The 19,727-nt window shown below is 35.3% G+C and overlaps 1 protein-coding gene across 4 annotated transcripts in view; it reads right to left on the bottom strand.

Moving 5' to 3' along the window:
* Window positions 1-574: 574 nt before the first annotated feature.
* The window catches only part of Cdh18 (cadherin 18), a 739,086-nt gene continuing 719,933 nt past the window's right edge, over window positions 575-19,727 (bottom strand). For 2 of the 4 annotated variants that reach the window (XM_075975833.1, XM_075975832.1), the window contains 2 exons: window positions 6,597-6,848; window positions 575-1,381 (listed from right to left, as the gene is read on the bottom strand). In XM_075975833.1, coding sequence (XP_075831948.1) covers window positions 891-1,381; window positions 6,597-6,848 — 743 coding nt within the window. In that variant the 3' untranslated portion in view covers window positions 575-890. The remainder of the gene's footprint in view (window positions 1,382-6,596; window positions 6,849-19,727) is intronic. The other 2 variants (XM_075975835.1, XM_075975834.1) reach the window with 1 other exon arrangement.

Here is a 19,727-nt window from a genome sequence, read left to right on the forward strand (position 1 = left end):
AGAAAAGCAATGGAACATTTTAGATGTTTTATAGAGGACAAGTTTGCAATTAATTTTTAAGTCAAAACTTCCCTGACATATCTGATTACTGGAGTCTATTCATTCCATCGATTTAAAAACAGAGCGTCCCCTGTTAACATAGAGAATGATTGACAGGACAGAGACCTCGGTCTCCTTGCTGAGAATAGTGCGTAACCAGTGCACTGAAGTTGCATATGTTAGAGTGCAGGCAGCAAATCCCCGTGCTCCATCAGCTTTGTATGGAGAAAACAAGTGGGGAGGGCAGAGGGAAATGAAATCGTCAACTCCACGACAGAGTTGCCTGGTTGGTTGGGAATATCCTGTGTAATTCAAGGAAAGGACAATAATGGGATTTCTCACACTGACAGACTATTGGTCTCAAAGGTCTACCCGGAAAAAATAGCAAGGGAGGCTGTGACTACCTCCGTATGCGTCCATGGGCAGCATATTACACTGTAGGAATCTGACAGCGATATTAAGTCCCCTTTCTAAATTTTGCTTTAGGAAAATGAAATCACAACATAGTGAAATAAATATTCATTGTTTGGCTTCGTTCAGATATTCTTAATTAAACAGTAAGACAGACTTTATTGAGCATTTGAAAATATACACAAGGAACAATAGGTTTTTTTCCTCTCTGTATTTTTTTATATGTGACTTTCTTCCAATCCAATAACCCACATTTGATCATAAAAAGGGCACTTGTTTCTACAGGAGCTGTGTACAGCTTGCTCAGTTCCAAGTACTGTTTCCGCTTGACTTCCTTGTCATATTGAGGTCATGTCTCCACTTGGTCAGGAAACAAATACTACAAAGCTCCAAAAAAAAAAAAAAAAAAAAAAAAAAAAAAGATCAAAAAGATCGACTGCCTAATTTGTTCTTTCAGTTTCCAACTCTCCATAGAGTTCTGCTAACTTTTTAAACTCTGGCCCCCAGTCACCAAGGTAGTGATAATCCTGGTCTGATTGCGTGGTGGCTGAGTCCAGGGAGCTGATAGACCCAGCTTCTGACCTCTGACCTTCATAGGCATAAGTCTGAAGAGAGTCATAAGGGGGCACGCTGGGATCCAGGTCGGCCTCGGCCAGTCTTTGCTTAATAAACTCCTGAACATCTATACTCTCCAGAGTGGACAACGTCTGGTGTCTAGGATTGAGCTTTACTTCAGGCCTAATGTCTCTGCGGTATTTGAACTCCTCTGCAGCAGAAGGATTCCTCAATGCTGTGATGTCGAAGGCCTCAGTGTCTTCTTCCCCACCTCCCTCATCATCATAGGTGACCACATTCTCCCGCACATCCTCCTCAGAAATGATCAAGGGCTCCTTTTTGCTGCGCCTCAGGGTGATGAAAAGGACGACAATGGCTGAAAAAAATGGAAACAGATGAAGTTAGAAGAGAGAAGACAATTCTTGGATATTAGGTATCTTTTTTTTTTTCACTCGATATCTCGTACACCTTCTTAAGTTAAGATTGCATTGCAATGCAACCTTGATCTGCAGACTACTGAGTGAGGATGAAGACATTTGAATACTTCAGAGAATGTCTAAACTGGTAACCTAAATGAACCATTGTAGATTTGCTAATCTGTGTGATGTTGTGATGTTCTCTTTTGCCAAGTTAGCATCTTGACACTCATTGCAGCATAAATAATAACTATTCTGGTGTAATGGAAAGAAATCTTACGACTGGAAAATATCTACATTTATAATTCACAAACAATTATTTTGTATAGATATGCAGAAGGCAGGAAGTATTTTATAAAACAGTCAAACCTGTGATATCCCCAAAAAGCTGCAAGATATTTTTACTTTATTTATGCACAATTTATGCTATGTAGGTATTATAACTTATGTATTCATCATAGCAGAGCTTTGGTTCTACACATTTATAAAATGAAGAAGCAGAGAATAAGAAAGGAGGAAAGTAATGTAACAACCAAGAGAATTACTTAGGAGGATACTAAATAGAAGAACTGAGAGACTGGGTAATGATGTCAACCCCAAAAGATAATGGTATTTGTAGCAAAATTTTCTACTCCATGATACATTGTACACACATACATATATTAATGTATATGCACAGGTATTCTAGCAAATGAACAACTAGACTGTGTCTTAAGGCCCTTCACCAAAAGCTGTTACTAATGTTACTAGCACTGGAAAAGTCATAGAAAGAGGTCTTTCTACTTGCTTTTGGTTATTTCTCAGGATCCTTTTTTGCCTTTATAGCTCAGCAAATAGAAAAAGGTTTTCAGTTAAACTTTGTTACAGGAAGAATGCATATAAAAAAGGAACAAGTAACCAACCCTATTACGGACTAAGCGAGACCATTTGTATTCTTCACAAAGCAAACTCTTCAAATTTTCTGTGTACCACATGTACATAATGAAATGTGGAGGATAACACTGTTTTTTAAGTTGTGATTTCTTGTATGTGTCTATTCTGCAAAAGTTTAAAATATATTCATTGTAAGGCTGGTTTAGAGTTACTTATTTTGAATTTATGTGTATAAGTTGGGGTGAACAAGAGAAATTTCCTTGAAACTAGTGGCAGACTAGGTGAAAGACTCCTTATGGTATAAATAGCCTTTTCTAAGAAAATTATTGTTAAGTGTTTCTACAAAATCATCTCTGGTTTAATATTAGTGCTGTGCTTCTAGTTGTTCTTGAGAACATTTTGAACTCTTGAAACTAAACATTTCCATCAAATCCTATGGAAAAAAACATATTTTAAGATCAGGGGTGAAGATAATAATTATATGGCACTATCAAAGACACAAATAACTTGTTAAAAACTTGGAAATCAAATTTAAAAATTCAAAAAATTCGCTGAGTCTTTGAACTCAAGTACATACTATGAGTATGTCATTATATACTAAGCATTTGGGAGATACAAAATCAAAGAGCCATGGTGCTATAAAATAGATTATGTAATTATATATACATTATAAATTGTATATATTTGCCTTCTTTATTTAAAATTATAAATTATTCTGGAATATTTCAAAGCACATTTTAGTTGTACAACCTAGCATGTTACTTCAACGATTATTGTACTTTTGAGATGTTATCATTCTTTAGTATTTCATCCTTTCCTAGTAGATTTCTTTCTTTTTTTTCTCTCTTAGTGAATCTCTTTTGGTCTCTCTTACTTTCAAAGTAACAAAGAATTGAAGATTATTATTATTGTTGTTACTTAAATAATTTTGAGACAGGTTTGGGTGGTGCTCAAACCTTCTCAAACTTACTGTGAATTCTAATCCTCTTACTCCTTCTCAGGACTAATGACATTCCAGACGTGTTCTTCCATGCCTGCTTTATATGATGCTAGGAGCTGAACTCAGTACGTTGTGGATACCAGACATCCTCTCTACACATGCTGCAGCATTTGGACCCTAGTATTATAGCATTTAAATTATTTATCTATTTAGTATCATTTCATGAGTACAGATCTTTTAAAAGAATGTATATATAACACCACTTATATGCAATGCTCTAAGAGGCCATAAGAAGGTGTTAGATCTCCCAGAACTAGAGACTGCTAAGACAGTTTCCCACCTCTCTGACACTATATTGTCATAGACAAAGATTCAAACAAGTTGCTGGGCTTCATTTGTTAATTTTACTCCCAGGGAAATCTAAGTTAATGTAGCTACATTTTGCACTGGTTTTTCAGATTATTTTTCCTGTCAATTGTTTATCACTCCCATATTTGGACTGCGCAGGGGTTTCCATATTCATACATACCCTTTGTGTGGCTTGTATTTGCTTCCATTGTCTATTTGAATCACAATACACTGCCTGAAAATAAACATCATCACAGATGTGTTTACTTCAAATATCTGTTGATTCTTTTAGATGCCAAAATACCTTGGTATTAAATATGGTAGAAATGAAGTAACACAATCACAGTGATTATTTTGATTAGCTCCACAAATGCTATTGGCAGCCTCTGGCCATGGCAGTTTTCACTGAAAAATTTTCAACCTGGATACTGAGAATCTCTCAAGATTGTTTAATTGACAACAGGTTGGCAGCACTGCTCAGCCTCCCTCTCTTTCTCACTTTCTGCTTTTCCCTCTCTCCCCACTTCTGCAATTGCCACTCTGTCTTTCTCCTTTCATTGTACTTCTCACATCTCTTAATCTATTGGAATCTCAGTTTATTCATATTCGAGATAATGGAGCAATCTGAATAGTGCTCACAACAAAGTCTTGTGCTTTTATGTGATCTTGGAAACACTAATAGTGTCAGAAGTTTTTGCCAAGTCTTGAATTGGCCACTATTTGTGACAAAAAGCAGGCTAGCAACACTTTCTTGGTGTGTCTGGCAAATGAAAAGATGAGATTAAAAATTAAATGTCAGGCACCTGAGTGGGATTGGGAAACCAAAAACTTAAGTATTGAAATCTAATTAAGGTCCAACTCCAAATGGTCTTTAATGTATTACATAAAATGTGTCTTTAATAAATGTGCCCAATTTGTGAGCGCGCGCGCATGTGTGTGTGTGTGTGTGTGTGTGTGTGAGAGAGAGAGAGAGAGAGAGAGAGAGAGAGAGAGAGAGAGAGAGAGAGAGAGAGAGAGAGGCAGAACAACCGAGACAGAGATAAATCATGAAGTTGGATGTATGGAGGAGGAAAGGACCTGAGAGGAATTTAGGGATGGGAAAGATAATGATCCAGAAACATTATATGAAAAATGATTAAATTTATTGATTTAAAAATAATTAAATTTTAAAATTTGGTTGCAACAGAAAGTGACACGACCACAAAACCTGTTTGTGCATCACTGAAAGCTGGGCTCTATTGGTGACAAACACCATTTTCTGCTAATCAATACGTATATGAATAGAATATAATCAGTTGTTGAAACCAGTTATCTTATAACCCCACAGATGCATGTAGCATGGTATTTAGCAGGTCACATTAACATCCTTTGAACTGACATTTCATTTTCATGTGTTCACTCATAGAGAGTAGAAAGTCTGAAAGGAAAGAAACTGTAAGCTCATAATTATTGATCAGAATGGGACTGGGCTCATATAGCTGCTTACATTCCCATAAGCATAAAAACACAATTTTCAGTATTAGGATATTAATTTCACAGCTAAATTGACTTTCAAGTTTGACCATTAGAATTTTGGATTATAGACTAAAGCTTCACTTTACAAAGGTGAATTTCTATGAAAATTGAGAGTAATTAGAAATTCATTTAAATATAGATGACTAAAGTCTGTCTAGTGACCTATATTTTCTGAATAGCAATAGCACCATAAAAGATATAATTTAAAACTGATGATTATTTAAGGAAAGAATGAATTCTTTAATATTTATCAAAAAGTTTGATAACATTTTGTTATAGATATAAACATTTCAAATGATTTATTTTCTTGAACATAGTGCAAATTTTGCAAATGTACAATTAGTAATTTTAGAAACTAAACATATATTAATACAATGTGATTAGAAATGTTTTTATGAAATAAGAGGTTATTTAAAATAATAAAAAACATGAAAATATAATTTACTTCAAAATTACCTGAACATCAAAACACTCCTAACACTATAAAAATGTTTGTCCCATGACTTCCTCTGAAGAATTGATCTTACTATTGCAAATTTGATTATCTTACAAGCACTAAAGTGCGTTCACAGCTTCTATTCACGCCATCATGTTTTCTCCTATTTTCTCTTTGTGTTTGTGTGCTTTTAAAAAAAATTAAAAGACAAGTCAAATCCTAAAGAAATGAGCAATTTTATGATGTAGATAGGAACACAGTCCTAAAGGCCTGACTTTTCCTCTCGCTTCTCTTCTATGTTTTACTATTAAAGGCTGAATGGAAAAGCTTAATGCAGCAGGTGTTGCTAAATGAATAAAGTAGATGTTGCTCTCCAGCTATATCTGGAGAATCCTGTCTTGCTACAATGCACTAAAAGTCCAGGTGCCAGGTGGCTGAATCTGATCAATAACTTTTAATAAAGTAATTGCGCACTAAGTTGCTCCTGACATTATCAGTATTCCTGTTGTATAATACATTTGTCTGTTTTCTCTACCACCATTTCTACTTTTGACTTTTGTGACACTATGTGTTACTGATTTCCTTTATCTTCTGCTCCGTCCCTTTCATTATTTTTATCCTGACTTCTTTACTTTTCTCGGCTCACAGATTTCTTTCTGTTCCAATCTCAATTTACCTTTACCCAGATCAGTTATGGTATCACCTACCTGAGCATGTTCTTTTGCTATGTCCCTTGCACAAAGTATTTCCCTAGTGTACAAAGCTCACAAAGACTCAGGGTATCCTCCCCAAGATGTAGTCTTCCTTGAGACCAGTTAAACTCATGCAAATATCTAAGTACCAAAGGTTATTTGACTTTTATCCAAAGTATTCTGTTGTGGATTTTTCTTTTGCTTAACTCAAATTATGCTGATAAATTCCATATCAAAGAACTCCTAGTATTAGCATGGTAAAGGTTCATCACAAAAATCTGTGAGGTTTTGTTGCATAGCTGTGTGTGCATTCTTTACTCCTCAACCTCCTTCACTGAGCTGACATACTTATCTGAACTGTAGCCACTTACCAAGGAGAATGACAACACAGAGAAGAATAGCGATTAGGGCTCCTGTGCTCAAGCCAGCGGAGGACAGGAAGGCTTCTGCATGGCAGGTCCGCACACGCCCATCTCTCTCGCATGCACAAACCCTGATGGTGAGGGTGCTGCTGCTGCTGAGAGAGGGGATTCCACCATCAGAGATCATAATGGGCAGATAATACACATCCTGCATAGTTCGACTAAATCTCCTCCGCCTTGTCAGAATGCTGGCTGTGTTATCTATGACAGACATAAGCAAAACAAAATATACTTAGTAAATCTGCCATGAACGAGTCACATTTCCTTCAATGGATACAATAGTTATATGCAATTTTCTCAGCTTATGAAATTGGCGCTGCAGCACGAAAGGAGTTATCAAAGGAATAGCAGTTATCAAAGGAATAGCAAATATTGGTTCTCCAATTGAGAAACATACAAGAAAGATAACAGACTTAACTTCAGGAAAAGGAATAGAGTGGCATAACAGAGAAGAAGATAAAACAGTAAATATTTTGGACATAGACAGAGTCTCTGAAACATTTAAAAGGTGAAATGGCTTGAAGCCAGTAGAGAGCCATAGGAAACTTCCCAAACAGAAAGACTGGAGCAGCATGTTTCTATTCTTTCAGCAAACGATTCGGGTCACTTTATTTCCATTGATCTTGAATACACATGGAAACAAGACAGTATGGTTCTTGGTGAAGACACCACATCTTTATAGAGAATACAAAGAGACTAAGCTGAAATTAAACGGTGAACACCTTCTGCTCTGTTGTCTAGATGGAAGACATTGTGCATGCTGTAGCCAATACATGCTAATGATTTTACCTAGTGGTGGACCCTGTGTGCCACAACACTGAGTGCCTTGTAGTTTGCTCTTTTGAAGAAGATAAACACTAGGTTTGCATTTAAATGTGATTAGTAATAAAAAGTATATTTTTCTATTGTATTTTGAATTTTAATAGAAGTTTTATGAAATGGTAACATAAAACTTTTATTATTTTTCAGCCAAGGGTCTGACTTTTGAAAAGAAAGGAGAATTTAAGAAGCCGTAGCCTCTCACCTAGACAGGCTTCACAGAGAAGAATAACAATCTCCTGACAAAAGGTATTCTATACTTCACTGGAACTACAAAAGATACTTGGTGGAACAATCGCTGAACTTGAACAAGAAACTCTAAACAACAGGAATGAACATTAAAGTTGGAAAAAATGCAACCTCACATATAAAAGATAGGTGGTAATAAATGCACACATAGATGGATAATATCTAGATAGACAGACATAGGTGGACAGACAGATGGATAAAGTAATATACATAAAAGCAAAATATAGAGCTCTCAAATAATGTAAAATAAACTTAAAAGCATTCACAGTATATGTAATTTTGACCAATCTCTTCATTTAAAACACTAAAATAGACACACAAATTTTTGCCTACTCTTTAAAATGTGGCATTTCAACTCAATAGAGTGTAGAGTAACCCACCTAATATGATGACAAAATTAGGAAAGAATATGACAAAGAATTTTGAGGTAACAAGGTGGCAGCATATGAGGTACAGATTTAGAAAAGCAGAGGGTCTCTAAGTAATTCCAGAAACTAGTAAATTTCTTTCCGCACATAATTACGGCGATTGTGTTTGCAGTGCCTGCACTATCAGTTCAGTGCAGAAAAACCAACACATCTGTTTTACTTCTTCAAAGTAGTATAGTTCTTATTCATTCTACAAACCAATTTCTTGTTCAGAAATGAATATGGAAGCCTATTGAAGGAATAAGCCCAGATGTCATATTTAATGTGTAAAGTTTAAAATAATATTGTGATGAAATAGTAAAAATCAATCTCTGAAATGCAACAATATTAAACATAGTAGTTTATTTGTGAAACCTTGTAATGCCAGGAATATTTTAATGGATAATTTTGTGTGATTTTCTTAAATATATTTATAGTAAAATATATTGGTGAATGGAAGACTGTTTCAGTAATGATAGAAGAATACAGAATAGGAATAGTACAAAGCAAATTGCCATTGGTCATAGAGTTTTACATATTTTACTTCATTGATCTTATGAAAGCATGTTTCTATACATTTAAAAAGAATACCACATAGTGAATCTTATCACTTGACTACTTCTTGAGAATTAATTTGACTTACAATTAAAATAAGACATGTTTTAAAATATTTTCAGTGCCTAATAAAAATCCATTTTACAGTCCATCATATCTTAGAAAAGTATGTAAAACTTATGTTTCAGAAGGTGAAAAGCAATACATACAGACTCCTAACCATTTCAATGGATTAGTTGATTGGTAATGAAGTTTGGAAGACATATTGTATACATAGGACAGTAAAACAGACAATAGAAACAATCCTTTTCACTCCACCAGCAGCAGAAATATTTGAGATCCTCGGCTGTGTGCCTTTAACAAGAGCAAGTGTTTAGGCTTTCCTTGTAATTATCTGAAGACAGCTAAGTATTCCTTCATCCAGACAGTCGAACAGGCGGGGTTTTACCTTCTTTGGTATTCACCTGTTCTCAGGCAGCTGTAGAGTCATTCATAATTTAACTTCTAGAGCCCACACATGAAACAGTTTTGTCTGGGTTTCCTGTAAGGCTTCCCTTACATAATATGTTCTGATATGAACTTTACTCAGCAGGAACTTGTCTTCTGCTAGTTTCTTACTAAAATGTCTGGATTACAAAACAACCCCAAATGAACTAAGCTAAAGCACACTCCTTCCACAGCAAAATCTGCTAGACTACCTAGTGAGGATTCACTCCTCTTTTTTCTCTTACCTTCACCTTCAAAACACCTCAAGAAAGTCTATAACCTTGGTGTTTCAACTCTCGGTGTTTCAACTCAGGATTCTATCTGCTCGTTTAGATTTGCAAACATCCTTGGCCCCACTTGTCTGGCAGCCAAAACTCCGAACTACCATCCAGCATCCCAATATGTTCTCACCCCGTAATGCCACCCCTCAGACCATCTGCCACCCTTCTTCTGCATACACCTTTATATCACAAATAAATAAAACAATCCGGCAATTTTGGTTTCAGACACATGAATAATTGTGGAAAATTATGTAGTAATCACTATATTTTACTCATGTGTTTTATAGATAGACAAAGCATTCAGAGGGAACTAGAAATAATTAAAATTTATAATTATAAAATGTAGTCAAGTAGCACTTCTGTGTTTGTTTGTTTTTCTATTTTTGTCTGACTGATTTATAACACTCATGAAGAAAACAATTTTCTTGAAAAGAAGGTGGGAGATTTTATCAACACTTTGATAATGCTCTTTGAAAACTCTTTAGTCCATTTTCACAATTAACTATACAGAGGGGTTATATGGATATACCATGTGGAATGCAAAACATGAATAAAAAATTAAGTAGATATGAATCAAAGACAGATATCATGTCTTCAAGAAATCTGCTCCTGAAAAACATGAGTGTTAATTTAGGAGGCAGGTAAAATTAGAAAGCATTTGCAGGCAGGAGAGTGAATGCCAGTTTATACTGGCACTCAGGAGGCAGAAAGAGAAATGTGGGGGTTAATTGCCAGCTTGGGTCATGACCAGGTCACAATCTCCCTGAATTATATTGACAGAAATGTCTCAAATGGAAAAGACGGGAAAGAAAAGGTGGTGGTTAAGTACGGGGCTGTTGGGTGTTCAAATTTAAATCCCAAACGCTGAATACTAAATAACCCACAAATATGACATAATAATATATTGTTAGAATTAAGGGTAAATGTAAGTGGTAGAGGAATATGAACTCTAAGGAAACCTCTGCTTATTATTATTATTATTTGTTTATTATACACATACCTGCTAAAGTTCCTTATTTTTAGCATTAAAATGATGACTAAGAAGAGATGCTATAGAATAAAAACATGTTTAGTCCCTGGATATTTAATCTCCAAAGAAAGTCTTTAGTCAGTTTTGATGAATACATATGTTTACTCTTTATATTTGTTGAAACGCTCACTGCCATTTATGCAGATGTTGGATCCCATTACTCCTACAGTGTCATGGTCCTATGCAATGAGTATAATGAGGAAAAAATGGGGCCGACTATGTCATCAGAAGAAAACAAAGCAATATGTCTGGAATGGAAAAACACCAGAATTTTTATTTTTGATAATTTTTTAAATTTTGTTTTTATAGAGCATTTTATAGAGCTTTTCTTTTGTTCTCAGGGTGTATGGGGGAGGAAACAGGGTGAGAGACAGCGTGGGTTAGTAAACCAAGGAGGGGGGAAATGGGTTTAAATGACTGCATAAAAAAAATAAGAAATCAGCAAGGCTTGAAACATTTAGAGAGGCCAAAAGCACATTTTTCTATCTATACTGAAATGTCTACTAAAACTCCTTGCTCCAGTAGAAATTCGCACATTTCTACTTTGGGGTCAGACAGTGCACACAGTTGTTTAACTTTGCAGCATCCGTGCTCTGAAAGTCTCCAGCGAGAGGACATCGGAGCTCTGTCAGGTGAAGCCAGATAAATGTTAGGAGCTGGTGACCCTGAGACTTGACTGCTAGGGCAAGGAGAACCACAGTAGAATAAAAACATGTCCCAGCTCCTTGTTGACAGGAGTTAAGTGACTCAGCAGGGCACAGTGGCTGCCACATCCATTAGAGGGTGGCTGATGCTTGCTTTGTAACTTAGGGGCGATTATGTGTGCACTATTTTGTTTAGGAATGGGAGAAATCGCTAAATGTTTTCTTGAAACCCTGTGGATAAAAACAGAATTTTAAATGTTTATGCTCGATGGAGAAATTAAGCGCATTACAGCACCAGCTGCGAGTTCTTATTCGAAGGCCAAAAATAAAACTATGGGGAGATTGACTGCTATGCAGCTGACGATGCTAAAGAAATATAAAATAGGCACCGAAAGCTCCCCAGGTTTCTGATGTGTCTCAAAGTGACTTTATTGCAATGCCAGTGCGCTCTGAAATTTGAAAGAAAGAGCATCAGAAGCATCAGAGCATCAGAGTCATACAGAAATCGTTCCACCTGCAATGTCTGCTTAGAGTTTTGATTTAATACACTTTAATATGTACACAAAAAACATTAGTCTCCTTTTCATTTATATGATTAAAAATTTTTTACCATAAGCAATTCATTGTATATTTTCTGAAGGGAAATTAGTATTGTAAAGAAACGATTAAAGATAAAAAATGAAGACAAAAGTAATATATAAAATAAATTTAATACATATTTTATAAATATAGAATATTTTATATTCTTTTTAATTTTTTGACATTAAAATATGATCACATCATTTTTCTCTTCAACGCATCCATCCATACCCTTTTAGGTACTATGTACCAGCTCCCTTGCTCTTGTTTCCTTTTAAATGCTTTGTTTCTTTTTCTTTCATTTGCTTTATGTGTGTGTGTGTGTGTGTGTGTATGTAATGAAAATCGTATGTATATATATATATATATTTTATTTTGTGATCTATATCACTAACAAATACCTATATTTGCATATCTTCCTAAGTACATTTAATCTGTGAAAATGCTACTTGTCTAGATATATTTTCAGAGCTCACTATTTGGCATTGAAAACCAAATCAGAATATGCTTTCTTGGGGAAGACATTTATATTTTAAAAAAATAAAATTAAATATTTACCTGGAAAATTCATATTAAATAAGGAATATAGTAATGATGAATCAGGTATTTATGTAAATGAATTATTATCATTCCTCATAAGAATAATGCCATTGCACATCTTATTTGGTGCAGCATTTACAACCAGGAATGGTAAATGGACTGAGAAACTTACAAGTTCTAAATTATAACATTGTCACTGCAGCATGACCTATAGCAATGAAAATGAAAGTACAGTAAATATACAATAGGATTTTTTAATGTGATATAAAATATATATTCATAAAAATATCCACAAAATAGAATACTATTTAAATTTTAAAGACACACTGTGCTTTATCACCCTGCAAACAACTTAGATATCACTGTACAAAGGTACTAGAGATCTCTTTCACTGCTAAAATCTATAGGATTTAGGAATAAACTTTACAGTTAGAATTAAGCCTACAACTTAGTCTGGAAAATCTCTTTACATTAAACAATGTCTAGTCCCTAAAGACTCAATAGGAAGTTTATGAAATAAGTCAGATCCATCCAGCTGAGTAAGGATGATTTCACATTAGAGTAGCAGGCTGTTGTTACACATTTGTCAAGGCATGGACAAAGCTGAACTAAAAACAGATCCCTGACCTGTGGGAAGCCCAAGGACCGCCCACCTCCATCCAGGTCTAGTAAGGTGAGCATCCAAACTGCCTAGGCTCCCACAAAGCCAGTGCATGCAGTAGAATAAAAACCCACTGCCATTGTTCTTGTGTTCTCAGTAGTCCTCATTGTCCACTATGGGCTTCCCACAGGTCAGGGAACCCTGATTGCTCTTCGAGCTGATGAGGGAGGGGACTTGATCGGGGGAGAAGGAGGGAAATGGGAGGTGGGGGCGGGAAGGAGGCAGAAAGCCTTAATAAATAAATAAATTAAAAAAAACAAAACAATTGAGTGGCTACCACTATTTAAAAATAAACAGATAATTGTTAGAACTGCAAAAAAAAAAAAAAAAAAAAAACAGATCCCTGACAAATTCCGTTACTTATTTCTTGACTGATATTATAACTACAGCTCAATTACTATAGCAAAGTAAGAAGCTAAACTTATTTAATGGAGAATTTTGGTGCTAAATTTAAAATTTTATAAAATTACAAGCGAAGTCACCAAAGACAGAACTGGATATCAATTAACAAATGTTTCACACATTTCTCGCTACAATTCTACAATTAATTTCTTTACCATGGTTTAAATTTTTACTGGGTTTATTTATTTCACTTTATGTGGGTTTTTGTTGCATATATATGTATGTGTGTGTGTGTGCCACAACTACATCCATAGATGTCAAAAAGGGTATAAAATTTCATGTCATTAAAGCTATAGATGATTATGAACCAACTAAATGTGATTTGCCAAAGACCATATCTAGTGACTCTGAAAGAGTTTTAAGTGCTCTTATTCCTAAAATATTTCTCTAGCCAAGTTTTCAATATGATTACAATACTAAGAACATGTTATTTAAAGCAAATAAAGCTCATTAAACCAAATTAAACATTCTTATTCTTCTCCATACTATGTCTTATAAAATAATTATCTGGTTTTATTATTTTAATATATATGATTAATATTAATTTAATGATCTAGAGAAACAACTGTTCTGATAAATTATGATAATTTTTGTTTAGCACAGCATAAGTTTTCCAATAAAATAAATTTGACTATCTGTCCAGGAAATGGATGGTTATTTTTGAGGAAAGACAACTTTTATCATATTCATGAATTGTATTTCAAGAACTAGAACACGACCAAGTCTTTGTAGTATTCTGCTTGCTAGATGAATCTAAACAAAGCATAATCTAGTTTATCTGTCACCTGTATAAATCTTGTTCAAAAGATTCTGTGTCATTCTTTCTGGTCAAGTCACATTCCTAATACTTTATAAGTGCAACATGAATGCTCTCTCTACATTCCCCTTCCTGCCTTGCACTGTAAATCATCTCATGCAGTTCTTGCTTTTTGAACCACACAACGAGCACCTTGGGAGCACTGCTGGCAGGTGATTTAGTCCTGTGGATTCCAGACAGCTGACACCACTGTCTGACACTCTGCAGACTGCGTACCACTTTAAAGACTAAGGAGCGGGAGTGAGACACGGTTGGTCTAAGAACTGACAACAGAATTTTTCGGAGAGGAAAGAAAGTGTTCCAAGAAGGGAAGGAAAGAGAGGTACTGCCCAGCGGCACAGTGTTAACTTTAGTGGTGTTTGCTGAAGACGCATCTGAACTGTCAGTTGGAGGGAGGAGGGCAGGAGTGTGCACACTGCATTATTTTTAGAGAAGTGTATTTTTTTCTTTTTGTCATAAATAAACATACTGAAAATTTCTAAAGCATATTCAGTGTTTAACAAGTCTTCTATTTTTATCTCTGCTATTCTTGATTGATAGGTATCTTCCATACCCAATCTGTTGTTTCTGGGAGCAGGATCATTACATATTGGGTATTTCTTAGTTTGTCTTTTAACATGTGAGATCTTTATCATATTTTAAGTTGGCCTTGAGGTCTCCATATATCTTCATAGTGGAATTTTATGAGAGATCATACATAGCTTTTAGATTCTCTGAACATCCACTTGAGGAATTGTGGCCTCTTCCCAGTGGTAAGAAACTGATAATTTAGGTAGCAAAGTGATTTGTTTTTATTAAAGTCCTACCTCTAAGACTACTAGTAATTATTTGCTTCTAATTTTCAAAAGACTATTTTAACTCTATTAAATTGTTAATTTGATTTCATCATCTGTAAATTATAAATTATTTTCTTATCTGTAATTTACAGATAAGTTTCTTATCTGTAAAGTATATATTCATATCTTTTTGAAAAGTCTATATTTTTGATTTATAATGTGATTACATAATTTCCTACTTTCATTTTCTCCATCCAAACCCTTCCTTTCCATTATTCCATCCTAAGTCTTTTTTTTTTTTTCAAATTCATGGCCTCTTATTTATTTCTAAATATATAAAGTACAACTTGCTCGATGTGTATAATGCTCCATGTATGTATGTTTTTAGGGCTGTCATCTAGTGTGAGAAAACCAATTAGTGTGGTTTTCCCCTGAAGACGATGAGTTTTCTGTTCTCAAGCACATTTTTTTTTTTTTTTTGGTACTTGTGCTTCTTTATGGAGCATTGAGGACTCCTGCTGCTTTTCCATGTCTGTTTCTGTTTTCCTTGTTTAAGATTTTTTTCTTTTTTAAAAATATTGATATATTTTCTTTCTGAGTATTTTAATAGAAAATGTTCTCTGGCATATGCAATGAACTTCAGGGTTTCAATTTATTTAACCCCTACTGCTTTGGTTACTTTTCTGTTCCTGTGACAAAATATCAACAGAAGTATAAAGAAGAGATAGTTTATTTTAGAATGCATATCTAGAGGGATAGAGCTCATCATGGGTACAGAGAAAAGACAAGGAAGCAATGGAAGCAGTAGCTAGAAGCTGGCTGATCTCATTTTATCCACACAAGAGCAGATTGAGAGAACTTGAAGGTGGGCAAGTCTTTAAACTCCCAGATCCAACTCTAATGAGATACTGCATCTTAAAGGTTCTATAACATGCTAAAGGGCATCACTAGCGGAGCACCATGTGTTCGAATACTATGGAGGATCATGTCTCACTCTAACTGCACACCTGTTATGTTGTGTTACTTCCCGCTTAAACAGAGAATTGATTCCCAGAGATCCTGGACTTGAACCAACACCTAAATATCTTCCTGCAAACTTCAATGTTGCTGTTTGGATATATCCACATGACATTTTTATGTAGTCATCCATATTTTCAAGTAAACTTATGAGAGATGAACTGAGACAGTACTATTATTGCAGTCATCTCTCAGCATATTTAGGTGTCTACTTAGCTCCTGGAAACTAGTCTTCTGGCTTAGTCTGCCTATGGGTACTTTAAGTTACAGTAAACCAATTGAGTACACTGTACTCTGATGAGGGGGGAATTATGGCAGGTTTACAAAGGTGACGATAGTAACAGGAGCCATAGAAACAGAGAAAGGATGAATGTGAGGCGACAGCTGACAAACAGCAAGGACCAATTTGTTCTACCTCCACTTGCTTCTTGTAGGAGCCTCTAAGCATTCCTGATTACACATTGTAGACAGAGCAACTCTAAGAACTCTTGGAAGTTGTCAGGGTTGGTATTCAACCTGAAAATGGAAAGACCTCAAATGGGTGGACTGTTTTCCCCTAAAGAATTTCGCGAAGCCGGGCAATGGTGGGGCATGCCTTTAATCCCAGCACTCGGGAGGCAGAGGCAGGCGGATCTCTGTGAGTTCGAGACCAGCCTGGTCTACAGAGCTAGTTCCAGGACAGGCTCCAAAACCACAGAGAAACCCTGTCTCGAAAAACCAAAAAAAAAAAAAAAAAAAAAAAAAAAAAGAATTTCGCGAACATGAAAGGTCCAGTTAGAAATTACTTTTAGAAATCTAGCAGAGATCTGAAGCCCTACACTATAGCCCTGAAAGTCAAAAAAAGACCAAAAAGAGCTCAGTAGGCCTATCTTTGTGTTGAGCATGCCATGATTCTAGAACAGTCAAGCACATGCAAATTCTCTCCAAGATGCCCCAGATATACCAGATCTACTCAATTCACCTTCTCATTGGATTCATGTGAAGCAGTTTCGATGACTTTTGGAGTAAATATTGTCTATTTGAGTGTGTTAACACAGAAGTATCTTCTTGTGTTGCAGTTTGAAATTTTCAATCCCTTCCACAGTGTGGGTTGGTAATTTAATCAAAACTACATTATTGTTGAGAGTTCGGTACTACTCAGTAGTTTATAGATATTTTTGTCTTGAGTGGATTTATGGCACACTGCAAAAAGCTTCTTTTTTTTGTGAGTTCTTTCCTCTATCATTTGAAACACAGTGTCCCTCTATTCTATACAATAACAACACTTCATCTAGAAAACATTCTCTCAACCTTTCAAAGGATCTTTGGGTTTGTGACATTTTGAATTGTGAGAAAAAAATTACTGTTTTCTAAGTTTACATCCTTGAGTGTGTTATTAAAGAAACTTGCAAGAAAAAAAGCTGTGTATTTTCCAGAGTAAATGCTCATAAATATGTCACTAGACACATGAGGAATTATGTTCAATTCTCATTAAGAAAACAAATCAAAAGCATGTTAACAAAGAACACAACCGGAGTCTGCTTGTGTAATTAGATTAGGTTGATATCTAATATAGCTCTTAAGACAGACATGCTCATGAAAACACATGAAAAATTAACAGATACACCAGTATCTTTCATGTCTATCATAAAATTAAATGGCCACAAACCAAAGCAGTGAGTGCTTGGCACATATCTTCTTTGACCAACCTCCTGCCTCCCCAGCAGGTCATGTGTCCAATGCTGGTGTTTACTTTTAGCATATTCCCAGCATTCCCAGCATATGTCACAAAGTTAGTGAAAACTAAGTAAACCCAAATAACCCTTAGGGATTAAATGAAACATTCTTGATGATACAGATAGTAGATTCTTAATTAATGAGGAAATACAATGAGTAAGAAAACACACAGAAAAGAAAAAAAAACATGAGTATTGCATTAAATCATGTTATTCAGAATGGAGTTGATAACAGAATGGAGTTACTACATTGCAGATGAAGGAACATACTTTTAACTGATACAAGGAACCTAGTTACCTCTTATTAACTAATCTAACCCAAGGCACTACTGTAGTGTCCGTCTAAGATGAATTTCATGTATACACATTAATTCTTCTTAATAAAGAGGTACTTTACAAGTGCATTATGGAATTCTTACAGGATTAATTCAAGTGCCATATAGGTTCTTATAGGATTTAGTTCAATGATGAATTAATTATTGCTGGGGATTTTGTCTTCATAATCTTTTAACCTGTTAACATGCCATCTTGTATAAATACTCAAAGATACCACAGCGCTCCTGAACGAAGATGTTCCACTGAGCAGCGCACATTCTCACAGCTTTTCCTGTTATTAAGGGGTGACTAGGGATGTTGTGGAACAGACTAGGTGTGTGAAGAAAATGCAGTGCGTAGCATCCTTGGAAGATGGCCTTCTCAGGCAAACATCTTGGGCAGGAGGTAACATTTGCTTGTTTATTCATTTGTTTTGTTTATATAGTATCCTGCCTGCAGGCCAAAAGAGGGCGCCAGAGCTCATTACAGGTGGTTGTGAGTCACCATATGGTGGCTGGGAATTGAACTCAAGACCTCTGGAAGAGCAGTCAGTGCTCTTAACAGCTGAGCCATCTCTCCAACCCCAGGAGGTAGTATTTTAAAAGGAAAGCCCTGGTATCAATGATTAAAAGAAGATATACTATTCTGGAATTTTAAGGTTATTACATAATTATTATAAATCAAAATGAACATTTCCTTCCCCAAAAAAAAACCATTTTCTATGAAAAAATGAAAGCAACTATTCATAAATCTTGATACACAAATTGTCTTATTGTTAGTTTCTATATCTTCCTTTCAAGACAAGAAATGGAAGTCTATTTACCATAAGCTATGAAATTCGAGTTACTACAATATAGCTTTACTGCCTATTCTTAATGACTTCCACCTTCCATAGGTGCTGACATCAGAAAGATATTATCTGCTTTGTTGTTCTCATTCTGGTGCATTAACACCCTAAGGCATTTAAGACACATTTAACATCCTGTCTAAATCTTTGAACAAATCTCCTTGTCTGATACTAAATTTTCATCATCTTTAAGTTGATTTAAATCTAATGAAGAGTTGATTCTAAATCTTTTTCTTTTCCATGAACAGCACTATGTTTCCTGGAGCTAGCTCTGTATACCTGCTTGACCTAGAACTCACAGAGATACCCCTGCTCTGCCTCCTGAGTGCTGGGATTAAAATCAAGTGCCACTGCCACCTGGCTTGATTCTAACTCTTTACTACTGGACAAGAAGCATCATACGCCAAACACTCACTGTGTTTATTATTGCTGCCATTTAATTAGTGGTGATTGGTAGGGGTATTGAAAAGAGCAGCAAATGAATTCTAGATTTTAATCTGAAAAATATACCTATTATATAAACTGATATGAAGAGTCTCCAATCTGTACTCAGTGAATACATTAGATAATTTTTTACCTACACTGTAAAACTTAACAGACTTATTTTGGTGAACTATTTCATTTATGTGGGAGTTAAAATAAAATGTCACTGCTGATCTTTTATAATATTGCTATGCCATTTTGTATAAATATATGTTTTGCTTTAAGTAAACAGAATATGTACACACTTTACTATGATAATGATCCTACATCTTAATTCTTCCCAGAGCTAACTATGTGTTTTTTCTGTACTCCAAGTATGCAGAGAAGAATACATGCTCCTTATAAGACTGATATACTATTCTCCCCCATTAGTATTCTATGTCAAGTGGTAAATCTTAGACCACAGCATATTCAAATAAACAACATAAACTTTTGGAGGGGATGTTGGTGCTAATTA

The sequence above is a fragment of the Microtus pennsylvanicus genome, chromosome 6 (assembly GCF_037038515.1).
Source record: "Microtus pennsylvanicus isolate mMicPen1 chromosome 6, mMicPen1.hap1, whole genome shotgun sequence".
In the NCBI taxonomy this organism is placed as follows: domain Eukaryota; kingdom Metazoa; phylum Chordata; class Mammalia; order Rodentia; family Cricetidae; genus Microtus; species Microtus pennsylvanicus.